Source organism: Monodon monoceros, unplaced genomic scaffold (assembly GCF_005190385.1).
Source record: "Monodon monoceros isolate NGI ecotype Baffin Bay Population unplaced genomic scaffold, NGI_Narwhal_1 Super_Scaffold_5, whole genome shotgun sequence".
Classification (NCBI taxonomy): Eukaryota; Metazoa; Chordata; class Mammalia; order Artiodactyla; family Monodontidae; genus Monodon; species Monodon monoceros.
Window position 1 is genome coordinate 104,798,762 of NW_021703782.1, and position 15,324 is coordinate 104,814,085.

A 15,324-nucleotide genomic window follows, 5' to 3' on the forward strand; every position below is an offset into this window, starting at 1 on the left:
TAATTTGGAGAAGGGGGTGACTGGACTGATAGGTGGGTAACAGTTGCTGAAGTGACCATGGTCGTTCACAGTGATGTTGATGTTACCCAAGGAATAAGGCAGGGTTTGCTATGGAGAGGAAGGCAGTGGTCCAGATTCTGATCTGCTTGCTATCTCTAAAGTTTTACCTTTCCAGAATGTAAAAAAAAAAAAAAAAAAAAAAAAGGGACTCATATATATGTAGCCTTTTCTGACTTGTCTTTTCACTTAGCCATATGCTTTTAAGATTCATCCATGTCTTTATATGGCTTGATGGCTTTTTTATGAGTACTGCTCATTGTATGGATTTACTAGTCTATCCATTCACCTTCTGAAGGACTTACAGTTTTTGATGATTATGAGTAAAACTGCTATAAACATATGCATGCTGGGGTTTTTTTGGTGTGGACATAAGACTTCAAATAAACTGGGTAAATATCTAGGAGTACAGTTGCTGGATCGCGTCTGTACCATTTTGCATTCCCACCAGCAAAGAGTGAAAGTTTGTGTTGCTTCAGGAAGAAATAAAACTGTCTTTATTCACAGATGACATGATGGTCTATACAGAAAATCTCAAAGAAATCTATTTTTAAAGCTCCTGGAACTAATAAGGGAGTATAGCAAGGTTGCAGGGCACAAGATCAATATATGAAAGCTTCCCTATATACCAGCAATGAAGAATTGGAACTTGAAATTTTTTTAAAAAACACCATTTACAGTAGCACACACATACTCGAGAAATACTTAGGTATAAATCTAACAAAGTATGTACAGGTTCTGTATGTGGAAAACTATAAAACACTGATGAAAGAAATCAAAGTAGATTGAAATAGAGAGGTATTCCATCTTCATGTATTAGAAGACTCATTATTAAGATGTCAGTTCTTCCCAGCTTGATCTATAGATTCAATTCAATCCTAATTGAAATCCCAGCAAGCTGTTTTATAAATATCAGCAAACTGATTCTAAAGTTTATATGGGAAAGGCTAAAGATGTAGGATAACCAGCACAATACTGAAAAAGAATGAAGTTGGAGGACTCACTCTACCTGATTTCAAGACTAATTGTAAAGCTATAATAATCAAGACAGCTTGGTATTGGCAAAAGAATAGATGCCTAGGATTATGAAACAGAACAGAGAGCCCAGAAATAGACCCAGACAAATATAGTCAACTGACCTTTGACAAATGCATGAGGGCATTCAGTGGAGAAAGAGTAATTTCTTCAACAAATGGTGCTGGAACAATTGGAACTGTTTTTGTGTACGTGAAAAAATGAACCTAGACACAAGAGTTTAGGCCTTTCATAAAAATTAACTCAAAATTGATCACAGACCTAAATGTAAAAGACAAAACTATAAAACTTTTAAAAGAACGCAGAAGAAAACCCTACATGACCTTTGGTGATGAGTTATTAGCTATAACACCAAAGCACAATCCATGAAAGAAAAAATTGGTAAGTTGGACTTCATTAAAATTAAAATCTTCTATTCTGCAAAAGACATTTTTAAGAGAATTAAAAGACAAAGCACAGACTGGGAAAAATATTTGCAAAACACATATCTGATAAAAGACTTGAATCCAAAGTATATTCTTAATACTTAACAATAAGAAAACAACCCAGTTAGGGACTTCCCTGGCGGTCCAGTGGTTATGACTTTGCCTTCCAATGCAGGGGGTACAGATTTGATCCTTGGTCTGGGAGCTAAGATCCCACATGCCTTGTGGCCAGAAAAAACAAAACATAAAACAGAAGCAGTATTGTAACAAATTCAATAAAGACCTTAAAAATGGTCCACATCAAAAAAAAAAAAATCTTGAAAAAAGAAAACAACCCAATTAAAAAACAGGCCAGGGACTTACCTAGTGGTGCAGTGGTTAAGAATCCACCTGCCAATGCAGGGGACATGGGTTCGATCCCTGGTTCAGGAAGATCCCACATGCTGCGGAGCAACTAAGCCCATGTGCCACAACTACTGAGCCTGTGCTCTAGAGTCCACGAGCCACAACTACTGAGCCTGAACGCTGCAACTACTGAGCCGACACGCTGCAACTACTGAAGCCCGCGCACCTAGAGCCTGTGCTCTGCAACAAGAGAAGCCACCCCAATGAGAAGCCCATGCACTGCAATGAAGAGTAGCCCAGCTTGCCGCAACTAGAGAAAGCCCGCGCACAGCAACAAAGACCCAACACAGCCAAAAAAAAAAAAAAAAAACAGGCCAAATATCTGAATAAGTACTTTACCAAAAAGATGTAACCAAGGGCAAATAAACGTGAAAAGATGCTCAGCATTATTTGCCATCAGGGAAATGCAAACACTATGCACCTATTAGAATGGCTAAAAAACAAACAAAAAAACAACCCAAAGCAAACAAACAAAAAACCTCAGGAAACCTGACAATACCAATTGTTGGCAAGTAATTGGAGCAACACAAACTCTCATTTGTTGCTGGTGGGAATGAAAAATGGTGCGATCCAGCAATTGAACTCCTCAATATTTATCCAGTTTATTTGAAATCTTACATCTACACACATACACATATTCACACACACACACAGATACACAAATAGCACACAAATATTTATAGCAGCTTTATTTATAATAGTCAAACACTGAAAGTAACTAGGATGTCCTTCAATAGGTGAAAGGATAGGCAAACTGGTAAATTCATACAATGGAATAGTCTTCATCCGAAAAAAAAAAAAAGAATAAGCCATCAAGCCATATAAAGACATGGATGAATCTTAAATACATATTGCTAAGTGAAAGAAACCAGTCTGAAAAGGCAACATAAGTGTGATTACCTCCCCCATTTTTTTTTTGACGTTCTGGAAAATGCTGAAAAAAATTCTGGAAAGCTAAAATTATAGAGATGGTAAACAAATGAGTGGCTGCCAGAGGTGTGAGAAGGGGAGAGCTTTGAGTAGGTGAAGAACAGGGGATTTTTCAGGGTGGTGAAACTATTCTGTATGATACTATAATGTTGGATACATGCCACTGTGCATTTGTGAAAACCCTTAGAACTTTACAGCACTAAGAGTAAACCTCTTAGTGCTAACTATGCAAATTTTAATCATTGTGGAGATTAAGGGGTCCTAGGATGGAATATAGAACATAACAAGGGAACCTAACTGGATTATAAATGTATGAAACAACCTCCCTGAGAAGGGTGAGGGGAAAAGGTGCTGGCCTAAGTAACTTTGGAAATGAGGGAGCCTGAAAGACTAAAGACAAAAGGAACTGTATATAAGCACTGTACTCTGATCAGGTTGTTTCCCAAGGGCGGATGGGTAACAATTCTGGAGCCATTATGCATGAACACTGGAATTGAACGATTAAGGAAATGGGTGGCAGATGGTGGGACCCAGGTTTCTCTCACCTGTTGGAGTGGGAAGTTGTAGACAAGCAAGAGGAGGCTAGAGTGATCCATATGGTAATGGATTGGAGGTGGAGACATTAGTAGGAAGTCATATTTAGCTTAATATAGATACAGATGGTTACATATAGAAATATTTATAGGTATGTATATATACAAGAGTTAGGGTACACACACACACACACTTCCTTGCTCTGCATCTGAGAGGACCTAGAAACAGTGATACCTAAGTAGCACGAGCACACGTAGCTCCCAGATCTTGGTTTCTAATACCATTATCTAATAAAAGGAACCAGGGGGCACTTCCCTGCTGGTCCAGTGGGTAAGACTCTGTGCTCCCAATGCAGGGGGCCCGGGTTCGATCCCTGGTTGGATGCCTGGTCGGGGAACTAGATCCCACATGCATGCCACAGCTAAGAATTCCGCATGCTGCAACGAAGATCCCACATGCTGCAACTAAGACCCAGCCGGCGCAGCCAAAATAAATAAGTAAATAAATAAAAAAAAATATTTTTTAAAAAAGGAACCAAGGCTCCTTGGAGAAGTGGCTGGTTTCGGACTGGGACAAGAAATGTACAGGATGAGGCGGTAGCATCTTGTAGTTCCAGAAAGTAAGGAGGTGCCCATACAAACCAACCAAACAATGCTGGGGGCATGTCGAAGCCAGCCCTCAGTGGCCAAAGCTGGAACAATTTGAGTAAGGAAATAAATAACATAGTATTGGATCAAAACCCCAAAGTATCCATGAGTCCATTCTGATGTAAACAAATGATGGAATAAATAAATGGGGGAGACTAGACAAACCTCCTATGCAGAAGAATTCCAAATAATCTATGTAGATATTTTGCCCTCAAGAAGGTGGAGCACAACTGCCTCCTTCCTTCCATAGCGACTTCCTTCCAGAGTTTGAGGTGATAGTATTATTTATGCAACCAGTTCCCTATTGATGGGCATATTCTTTTGCTTTATAAACAGTGCTTCAGTGAACCTTTGTATGTATATCACTCTACATTTCTGTATTTTTGTAAGATAAATATTCCAGGGAGAATATAACTTTTAACAGCTTGAAAGATGTATTCAAGTGGTTCTTCAAAATGGTCCTGTGAATTTATACCCCTGCAAACAGTGTATGAGTATCAGTTTCTCCACACTCTTGGCACACTGTATGACTCACAGAGGGGTAATGTATTCTCTTTAATATAAACCCCTTTTAGTAATCAAGAGTCAGAGGACAGGTGTCCCAATAGAAAGGTGGATGAAGGACCTGAACACGTAATTCACAGGCAAATAATACAAATGGCCTATAAATATTTGCAACAAAAAACTGAAAAAGCGTGCAAAAATATGTTAACTGAGGAGTCATGAAAGAAATGTAAAATAGAAACAGTGAGACATTAGTTTGTCCACTAAGTTAGTAAAGAAAAAAAGAGCTGTAATGACTGGTATTAGCCTGCTCCAATTTTTATGGATCAACAAATAAAACTTTTGGAAGCCAAGTTTTTAAATATATACTTTTGAAAAAAGGTACACATACTTTTATTCACTCTACCTTACAGGAATTTATCCTCAGACCTTAATTAAAAATGTATAAAGATATATGTATAAATATGTTCACCACAGCATTGTCTATCACAACAAAATAATTCGAAATAAGCTACCCAACAGTAGGAGGTTCCTTAATGATGAGACATCCCTAAGATGAAATGCTTGGCAGCTGCTAAAAAATATGTTGATATTCTTATATATTTATAAAAATTCTTGTGATAGTATGATTAATATATACCAATTTAATTGAAAAAGAGAAACATGTTCTATGACTAGACAGACATATGTTCTGAGACATGACAAACATATGTTCCAAGAAGGACACATACCACAGTGTTTATCAGGGGGTCTGTATGTGAGAACGAGCTTGCAAATGACTTCTGTCTCTTGTGCTTATCTCTGTCCCTTTGTCTTCTACATTAAGCTTCTCTTAAATTTTGTAGTTAAAAAACAATTAAAACAGTTTAAAACCACGCTGATTCTCCCTTTGTAATGTCTCTCTCCTCTGCCCCTTTCCTCCATCTCCTTCAACACTGCCCTCGCTCAGGCCTCCCGTCTCTCACTTAGACCATCGCCTCAGCTTCTTGATGGGTGTCCCTGCTCCTGCAGAAGGGTCTAGCCTGTCACTCCTGTGCTCAGAAGCCTCTGGAACTCTCCTTGCGCAGCATAGTGTCCCATTGTTTCTCCAGACCCCCTTCCCTTCTAAGTTCAGCCTCCCTCCCGCCCCAACCCCACGGGGCACCTGCAACACCAGTCCTGTCCACCCGCTCAGCTCTCCCTGGTCTCCTCACCTGTTGAGGGTCTACCCATCTTTCAAGGCCCACCTCCTCTAGGAAGCCTTCTTTTCTCATTATCTCCCCCATACTCCAGTTCACTTGGTTTGAACTTGTTTGATGGCCATGATCACCAGCTGCCTTTTAATACAGTGATTTCTGGACTGACAGGTCTGGACTCGCAGTGCCTGGAGCACACAGTAAGGGCTTCGTGAAAGTCTGCTGAAGTGAACTGATCCAGAGTTGCCTCTGAACACCACCTGAGTCAACTCTGCCACGTTCCGTAATTATGCTTTAAATAGGTGTGATTTTTTTTTGACACATAAGAATCTATTAAATTATACATATAAACTATCACACTTGAGATTTATGTGGCATAAAAGTGTGCATGTATTAAAATATAAGGTTTATGGGCATATCACCTAGAAAAAATCTTGCTATATGGAAAATCTTTCTTCCATAACTGGCTAGTAACATTTGAGTCTGAACTTAATTTTAGGCAATTCCTTGGAAAAAATGATTCTATGGAAACCCAGGCACGTCCTGGAGGCAACCACAGATAATTACACAGAGAAAACTTTTCTATAATATTCCTGCTTAATATAAGAAGCCAAATTTTGATACTTGGTGATTTAATTTTTTTCTTGTTTTCTCATTGAAAAGTGACAGTATTTCAGTAAAGGGAAGACATTTGGTTGCAGCAGTAAACATGCTTTGATAACTCTGGACTATCCTTAACTCTTTTAGTCTTTGTAAAATTTAGAGGTTTTAGATGCTTAGCCTTCCTTTTCATTCCACGTCTCCCCCATTCTCTGCCCATCTCTCCTCCTTTCTTTGCGGTGCTGTCATTGCACTCTTGGGCATCCGTGTTTCACATAGAGCTGTTGTTATAGTCATGAAACATAAACAGGAAAGCAAACCACTGCCCAGTGTTTCTTAGCATGAAGCTCCTCTTATTTCATTGAGGCATCGTGTGAGTCAACTAGACACTGATGGATGACTTTCTTGTTCCCACCAAAGGACTCAGGGGCTCGAGGATGGTCAAGTGTGAATGATATTCTGAACGAAAAGTACCAGTATATCCTTTTGGCATATGCTGACTCCAGAAAAACATGCCCTTTTACCTGCATTGCTTTACAGAACTTTAAGAGATGTTTTTGTATCACTTAAATTATTGGGCAAATCTCTCCTAGAAAATGAAATTTGTTATAATTGTGCAAATATAGGTGAGTCCTTCTTGCCTTGGGTCTGGCTGGGGATATGGATCTCATAGGTGGTACTGCCAGCATGCGTATCCCTTTGTCTGGCCATTTGTCCATCCGTCCATCCATCCATCCATCCATCCATCTCCCCATAACTGGGATCCTTCTGAGCAGAAATCCTGTCTGATACATCTCAAAATTTCCTGAAGTACCTTTAGGGAGACCCATATGTCGATGGAGGCCCAATAAGTCCCCTGGCTAACGATGGGAGTACTTATTTCCCACAGCACCACTATGCATGTTGGAGAGCTGGTGCTGACGGCATGGGACCCACTTGTAGGGTTGAGTGTCATAAAGGAACCCTCAACCTCCTGCAACCCTAGGGTTTGCTCTGTCAGTCTCCCAACCTCTTAGAAATCCCATAGAAGTAGCGGGCGGGGTAACTTGGTTGGTCCAGCATTTAACAACTGTTCTGGGGTGTGTGTGTGTGTGTGTGTGTGTGTGTGTCTGTGTCTGTGTGTCTGTGTCTGTGTCTGTGTGTCTGTGTCTGTGTTTGACTCTACAGGTCAGTTTTTGGGTTGTACGAGAAATTCTAACAGCACAGACTTTAAAAATAAGGGCAGAAATCCTGAGCCATTTTGTGAAAATAGCCAAGGTAAGCTGTTTTATTATTACTTTTCCCCTTCCTTTCCTTTCTTTTTTGTCGCAAAAAGGTGTTTCCTTGGTACTTTGGGTGCCCATTTGCTCTGGATGAGCCGGGCAGGGTTCAGACACGGGGCTCTGGCCCAGCTTCCCCAGGCAGAGGCAGCTGTGGGACCAGCCTGGCTGCTTGCTGGGCCTCCCAGCCCCTGTGCATGCACAGGCAGGTGCCCTCCGCCCTGTGGTTTTGGCAGCCAACCGTTCTTTGTAGCTGGCCTTTCACAGACTCTCCACGAGGCCCCAGTGGCTACCTCTGGGATCCGTTCACCCTCCTATTCAGATTTAGCCAGTGCCGGGGGTTGATGGCTTTTAGTCAGCGTCGGAGGTTGTGACACCATCACATCCTGCACAGTTTATTCGCGGTCAGCAGAGCTCACCCCACCCCATCTTGCACTTGAGGCCCGGGCCCTGCTGCCCCGACCCCACCCCCTGGGTCTGCCCTGGTAGGGTTGGTCCTTGCCGGTTATTGGGCACCAGGCTCATGTCTTTACCCCACTTGCCCCTCCTCTTCCCTCATCTCTGCCAGCCCAGGCTGTGATCCCACGGGCCTTCCTGGACCACTCTCATCTCTTACACAGTCCTGCCAGCCCCTCCCAGCCCACTGCTCCCCACCACGGGGCTCACCTGACTCAGCGGAGCACCGCCCTGTCTGTTTACTGCCCGCTTTGTGTGTGCGCGTTGTCTTTCCACCCAGGTCCTAGGCCAGCTCACCTTCACTGCGGCCCCTCTCTGGCCAGGTGCCATAGCTGCTGCTTTACAGAAATGATTTCATTTGAAGCTGACATTATTATTATCCCATTTCCGGAGGAGGAAGGGGAGGCTTAGAGAGGTGGGTGTCCACGCCCAGGCCCCATGGTCAGTCGGAGCGTGTCTCTCTGCCTTCAGGAGAGCTGCTCTGCTGCCCCTCACAGCAAGGTTGTGTTCATCCAGCTCTAAGTATGTTAGGGGCATGGACACTTTTACGTCCTGTGCATTCTGAAGTGCCTGGAACTGTTGCTGGGCGTAATGATACTTGTTGCTCTCGGTGAGTTCGTGCTGGGCCACGAGAGAAAGTGGGATGAAGTTCCAGCCCATCTGGTGCTTTCAGTTTGGAAGTTTCCAGACCCTACCCAAGGGATCCAAAACGATTCCTCCTTAAGCTCTGCCATCTTCCGATGGTGGATCATAACGCTGGCGCTGTGCCCTGGGTATGTTCTTGTTCGAGCCTCCTCCTTTCTCTGGGCCTTGGTTTCCCATCTATAAAATGGGAAAGGGGTGGATTAGATAATCTCCCAGAGAACCTTCACCTCTAAAAGAAATTCTGTGACAGGCATAGCCATTCAGATACAAAGGATGAAATTCAGCTCACTCAGAATCTATTATTACACACAGCAAACGATTAGGGAATATTACGAGATGTATGAAATGCAGTATTAACTTGTGTGGTAAGGGAGAAATCTCCAGGTAGGAACAGAGCCGTGAGGACTAGGCATAAGGGCTTTTCGTGGATTTGTTCATTTTACTAAGCCCTGCTCTGTGCTGTACTAGGTCCTAGGGATATGATGGTAGATACCGCTTCATCCCGGCTCTCAGGGAACACACAGTCCAGGGTGAGAGAGGGGCAAGTGCAAGCAAATACAGTCCAGTGGGCTGAGGAAATGCACAGGCTTCCGTGGGAACATGCAGGTGGGGTGGGGTTGGGGACAAGTCTTCCTGACAAAGAACAAGCAGCCCACGCCACACTGCCCGCTCTCCTGGGTGCCAGGCACTGGTCTAGCAGTTTACGTGCACCATCGCACGCAGCAGAGGTGCTGTGATTACCTTCCTCATTTTAAATATGAAGATGTCGAGGCTCAGAAGGCTTAGGTAACTTGCCACAGGACACACCAGTAGTGGGAACCCGGGTTAGAACCAGGCCTCTTGGTTCCGTGGAGCCTGCCGGCTACACAACTTTCACCGACTCCTGGGAGTGAGAAGTGGGACCCGGGTCCTGTTGGCAGGTTTCCCTTCAGCATAAAACCAAGAGCAGAGCAATTACAGTTTTCTGCGCTCACCCTCACCTGTGTCTGCTTCTGTTGCCCTCTGTGGTAAGGAACTTGTCTGAGATGGAATTAAATCCAAATGTTCTCACTAATTTGGGGCCTGGTTCAGAGAAGCATGGTCAAGTGGCTGGGAAGCTGGAGCTCCGTGCTCCCAGCTGAGGAGATCGTGCAGATTGATAACATCTTTCCCCAGCCTCCCGCTTCCGGGTGTGAAGGTAATCGCAGTAGACCCATGTTGATGTTGTTGGCACAGCGGAGGTTTCAGTTTACAAAGGCCTGCTGGGACAGTTCAGATTCATCTAAAAAAAGAACAGAAAGGACATTATCAAACCTCATCCCGAGCCATGTTTCTGTCCAGCAGCCAGACTAGTCAGCTTATGGAATTTTGCAAATGTTTTAGATGCAGACTCACCTTTTGACAATCTGAAAGAAAAAGAGCATATGGTTTCTGTGAACTTCCTAGAACTGTATTTTCTACATGAGATATTTTTAAATGTAATTGAATTTCATAAATATGACAGTATTTGGTAACACTTGAACATGTTTTTGTTCTATTGTTTATAGCAGCAAAATAATCTATGCTGTATCTTTTTTTCTTTTCAGAAACTTCTAGAACTCAACAACCTTCATTCTCTCATGTCTGTGGTGTCAGCATTACAAAGTGCACCCATCTTCAGGCTGACAAAAACCTGGGCTGTAAGTTAATCTTCCTAAGTCTGTTCCTTTGGTTTGGGCCGTCCTTTCTTTGGTGAAGTTCTCCATTCCTTAAGCCCCAGAAGGCTTTCTCAGTCTGCCCTTTGCCAACGACGGAGGATGACTGGGGGTTAATGAAGTGTCCCCTGGCCACTCTCTCTCCTTCAGTGACCTCAGCCTCGTTTTGGGACAGGGAAGCTGTGAGGAAGCCAGCGTGGCCGGGGACCCTTCTGGACCTGACAACATCATGTATGATGGCGGGGTCAGTGGCATGACTTCTGCCCTCCGCTTCAAACTGCCCCTGGGAAGCCTTGCAGTTGCGCTGGGCTGCTGGCTGTGCAGCTAAGAGTTTCTTTGGAGGAACCTGTGACCCTCATGTAGGGAAAAATAATTTTTTTTTCCTGAAGGCCATGGATAATTTCAGCTCAGAGGTGGAGCCTGATAGTTATATAATTGAGTCTGTAGGAAAGTTTTTCTGCTGTAAAAATACTTTAAAAATATCTCAGACCTCTTTATCCTCCTTAGCTTGGCACCGCGCCTGACGGGGGAAGTCATTGCTATTTCCATCACTCATTAGCATTCACCTCCTGGCCCGCCTGGTCTGGGGTCTCTCACAGCCACACAGCCCAAGCCTTTCAAGACCTGTTTATGTCCCACAGAACTGAAGGAAACTGTATGGAGTTGTCAGCTGTGCTTCTGCAACTAACTCACTTCCGAACTTCTTTCTGCCAGTCTGCGGGGCTGGGCTCTGTTTCAGACTTGGCTAGTTCAGGGGCCTTTAAAATACTTAGGGATTATGTTGTAAGTTGTCAGAAGTGAGCCTTGTTTCTTTAAATTGCAATTTTCCATAGATCAAGCCATAGCAAAGTGGAGTGAGAGGTTTTAGCCTGGAGTCAAAAGACTGGGTCTGCATTCAGGCACCGTCTGTGCAGAGTGATTCTGTGGGACTTGTCTCCTCTTATCTATTTAGGGAGGTTGGCCTGGATCTGTGGTTCTCCGTTAGTGCTTTGTGGAGCCCAGGGGTTCTTTGGAACTGACTTGGGGCCAGCAGGGGCTGGGGGAGAGGACGGAGGGCACCAAGCAGACCTCCAGAGCACGGTTTCTGCCAGAGCAGCTCTGTTTGCATCAGTTTTATGTCCTGAGCTTCTGGGTGAACTTCAGTTGAGCAGTGGCTTTGGAGGTCAAAGCAAGTTTGGAAGCCACTGGTCTCTGTGGTTGCTGCCAGCCCTGTGATTCCCTGAGTCCATCTGAGCCATGACGCTTTTTTCAAAAGTTGCTTGGAGATTCTTTTTCAAATGAATTTTCCATCATTTAGGTGCTGCTATTGTTTCTTGGACTGCTGGGAGCTCTGTGTGGGCCCAGAAGAAGGAATGATGAATCTCACGGTACACAGACCTTACTGTCAGTAACACAGGGACTCTCAGTGACCCCATAAGTGGCACAGTCAGTGAGGGCAGCAGGGAGTCAGCATGAGGGGCCTGCACAGAGATGCCACCCACTCAGGGATGGGCAGGGCCCATCCATAGAGCTTTGGCCAGCGTTCTCCTCAGGATGCTGTGCCTTGCCCAGGATGGTGGGGCAGCATTGGGCCAGAACAACATCCGGGACTGCTCCATGTGGCTCGGCAGAGTCCTGTGCCAGGGTGGCCGGATCATCACTGCCATTGGTGGGTCTTTGCTGCAATGAAGATAAATCTCCCACAGCTCCTCAGAGAGCCTGGAATGAAATATCCACCCAGGACCCGTTTGAAAGCATGAGCTTCCTCACCTAACTCCCTTCCAGGCTACGTGGGTCAGCTGTTGTTCCTTACAGATTTGCCAGGCGCTGTTCTAAAATCTTTCCCTGTATTAACTCATTTCCTCTTTTTTTTAAAAAAAATATATTTATTTATTTATTTACTTATTTATTTGGTTGTGCCAGGTCTTAGTCACGGGGGCGGGCTCCTTAGTTGCAGCTCGCCAGCTCCTTAGTTGTGGCACATGAACTCTTAGTTGCAGCATGCCTGTGAGATCTAGTTCCCTGAGCAGGGATCACATCTGAGCCCCCTGCATTGGGAGTGCAAAGTCTGAACCACTGCGCCACCCGGGAAGTCCCCTCATTTCCTCTTGACAGCTACCCACCGTCAAGAGGAGGCACAGAGAGGTGGGATGACTTATGCAGGGTTCCCCAGCTAAGAGGCAGAGCGGGAATCAAACCGGAACAGTCTGGCTCCGGAGTCCCTGCGCTTACCCACCACACCCCACGGAGCTCAACAAGGACAGTTCCAGTGATGCCTTGTCAGTCAAAACAAGAGAGCGGGCCTGTTTATTGTTTTGTCTCCTCTATACACAGTGCTCTAACAGGAACTTTAAGGGTGACATCAGCAGACTCTGGGTGCTGCCCAGGCCGTTGAGCCTCTGTTCTGGCTGTGGCTGCTGCTGGCCTGGCTGCTGGCCTCTGAAGTGCAGCCTTCTTTTGCCATTAATTTCTGGTAGTGAGCTTAGCCACAGAAATGTTGCCAGAAAAGAACTGTTTTCCCTCTCCCTGCTTGTCCCTTGATCTGGGGAAGGGAAGTCAGAGGAGGGCCCCAGGGAGGGGACACACAGCCAGAGAGCCAGAGAGCTGCGGCCAGGCCTTGAAGGCTGCCTTTTGGCCACTTACTCCTTGGTTAGTCCATGGCTTCCGCTGCTCTGCTGGTCCCCTGGGATTGGCCGCTGACTGTGGCATCTAGCTGGTGGGAGCCAGGGAGAGGACAGGAAGCTGCGGTTACGCGTCACCAAAGGACGGGGGACCCAGGGCAACAACAACTGTTCTTTTTCTGAGAAATCTCCCATTGCCTCCTAAGGGCTGAGAGCCAGGACTATTTCCTTGGTTACAGAGGGCCACTTAGCAAGGCAAAAGGTGGGGAGATGCAGCATCCTGGGAGATAAGAATGGCAACTGCCAAAGGCTGTGTCAGGGAGAGAGGAGGTGATACACACTGTGTGGATTCAGCATGACGTCTCCGAGGTCGTGTGTGGGGAGCTGTTTGTTCTGGGTAAACCCACCATTCAGCCTGCTTCAGACCAGACTCTCCCCTTTCGCCCACCTGTCCTGTTAGTCCAAGGACAGTGGTTGGTGCAGAGCACTTGGGAAATGGTGGGGGCCAAACTCGCCATCTTTCTCCTTCATCCAAATCCCCCCAGCCCGGTAGAATCGACGATGCCACTATATTCCTAACACTCTCTCTACACCTGTTGTGACAGAGCACAGAGGGCATCTACTCTGCAGTTTTGTTTACAGGTCTGCCTCCCTCTTTGATCACCTTCCTTCTTGGTGCAGTCTGATTTTTTCTCCATATCCCAAACGACTGAGTTTACACTGGTCGTTTGAATTGTATATGTTTGTTGTGCCGTATTGTGTCCTTTTGCTACTTCTTTTCCCAGTAATGAGATTAGCCACTGAAACACTGCCAAAAAATTGCTGCTTCCTCTCCCCCGACTTGCCCCTTGATCTGGGACTGGTGAAATCTCATGACCCTGCAGAGCAGGGAGAAGCAGGTCCACGAGCCGTAGCAGCCCCAAAGGTCAGAACTTTAATAGTCTTCGTTTTGCAGGGAAGGAAACTGAGGTTCCAGGAGTTGTAGTGACCTGTCTCAGATCATGGAGCTGATGAGTGCCAGAGCCGATGTGATGTAGCTTTGCCTTGATGGACACGTAGTCCATGTTCTTGGCCATTTGCTTGATGACTTGTCTATGATGGAACCTGATGTTGGAATCAGGCTGGGCACAGGGCAGGGAAAAGCAGGCACACACACTGCTTGGGAAGTGGGGCTGGAGAAGTGAGGCTGGCACACAGGCCCCTGGGGACAGTGTATGACCAGCTCCCTGAGTGCAGTCGCTGGGGTTGCATTGAAACCCTGGATATCTGGGAAACCTGGATGGAAGGGGGTCACAGGTGTGGGAAGAGACCTGCTGCGTGGTTTCACTATGGATGGCCTTCAGTGAGGGCCAGCTGGTCATTAGCTGGTAGGCAGGGCAGCCTGTCGGCCTGTCCATGGCTGGCTGCTGAGTACCAGCTGCTGGGTGAGCTGGGACAGGGCAGAGGCTGACCTCGCACATAGGCTCGCACATAGTAGGCCCATAATAAATGCTGGCTAGATGCACAAACAGGGAGGGAGTCACCTTCTGCTGGCCTGGAAAAATGCAGATAGGGTCTGATTTATCCCAACACTGGGCCCGCTTTGGAATATTGGCTGCCTCAAAGCCATGAGACCTAAGCAAGAAGTCCTATCGGCCAATTCTGATTTCCTGAGCACAGATACTGTGTGGCTCTTATTCATTCTGCAAATCAAATATTTATTGAACACCTCCTCACCTGCTCCATGCCAGACCCCGAGGCTATGGTCAAGGCCCTTGTTTTCATGGGCTTTTATGTTATCCAGGGGAGACAGACACGTTTTTGTGGGAGAATAAACATGTGCCTAGTCTGGCTGGTGCAAGAAGTGGTCAATAAATGTTTGTTGAATGCATGAAGTCATGAACCAAGGGCTGTCAGATAGGAATAAAAGTGATGCCGGAGACCAAAAGAGGAGTATGCGATAGGGACTGACTGGGTGTTCAGGGAAGGCCTGTCTGAGACCTGAGTGACAAGAGGGAGCCGGCCACGCCAAGATGAGGGCACAGCCAGTGCAGAGGCCACGGTGGAAGAAACTCCAAGGCCAGTGTGGCTGGAGCACAGCAGGCCTGGGGGAGATTGTGAGGGTGCTGTGGACGGGTGGCGGGGCCGTCTGGGAAGGGCTCAGCCCAGAGAGGAGTTAGGTTCTATTCCGAGGGCAGTGAAGGGTTTTAAACAGGAGACAGACATGATCTGCTTTAGAGTTGCTTTTGGTTTTTAATTAGCGTTGCTACTATGTGAATAGCAGAATGGGATTGCAGGGGGGCCGGAGTGGAAATGAGGCCAGGCTAGAGGGTTAGGGCAGAATCCAGGAGTGAGGTGATGCTGGCTAGCATCGGGGAGGTGGCAGTGGACATGGAGAGA

At 45.8% G+C, this 15,324-nt stretch overlaps 1 protein-coding gene across 21 annotated transcripts in view; it reads left to right on the forward strand.

Annotated features, from left to right (window-relative positions):
- Positions 1–15,324, forward strand: part of RALGPS1 (Ral GEF with PH domain and SH3 binding motif 1) — a 286,283-nt gene that overhangs the window by 103,917 nt on the left and 167,042 nt on the right. For all 21 annotated transcript variants that reach the window (XR_003790635.1, XR_003790636.1, XR_003790637.1 and 18 more), the window contains 2 exons: positions 7,480–7,569; positions 10,238–10,330. Coding sequence is in view for 18 of the 21 variants with exons in the window: in XM_029201514.1 (XP_029057347.1) it covers positions 7,480–7,569; positions 10,238–10,330 (183 nt within the window). In the remaining 3 variants the exon portion in view is untranslated. The remainder of the gene's footprint in view (positions 1–7,479; positions 7,570–10,237; positions 10,331–15,324) is intronic.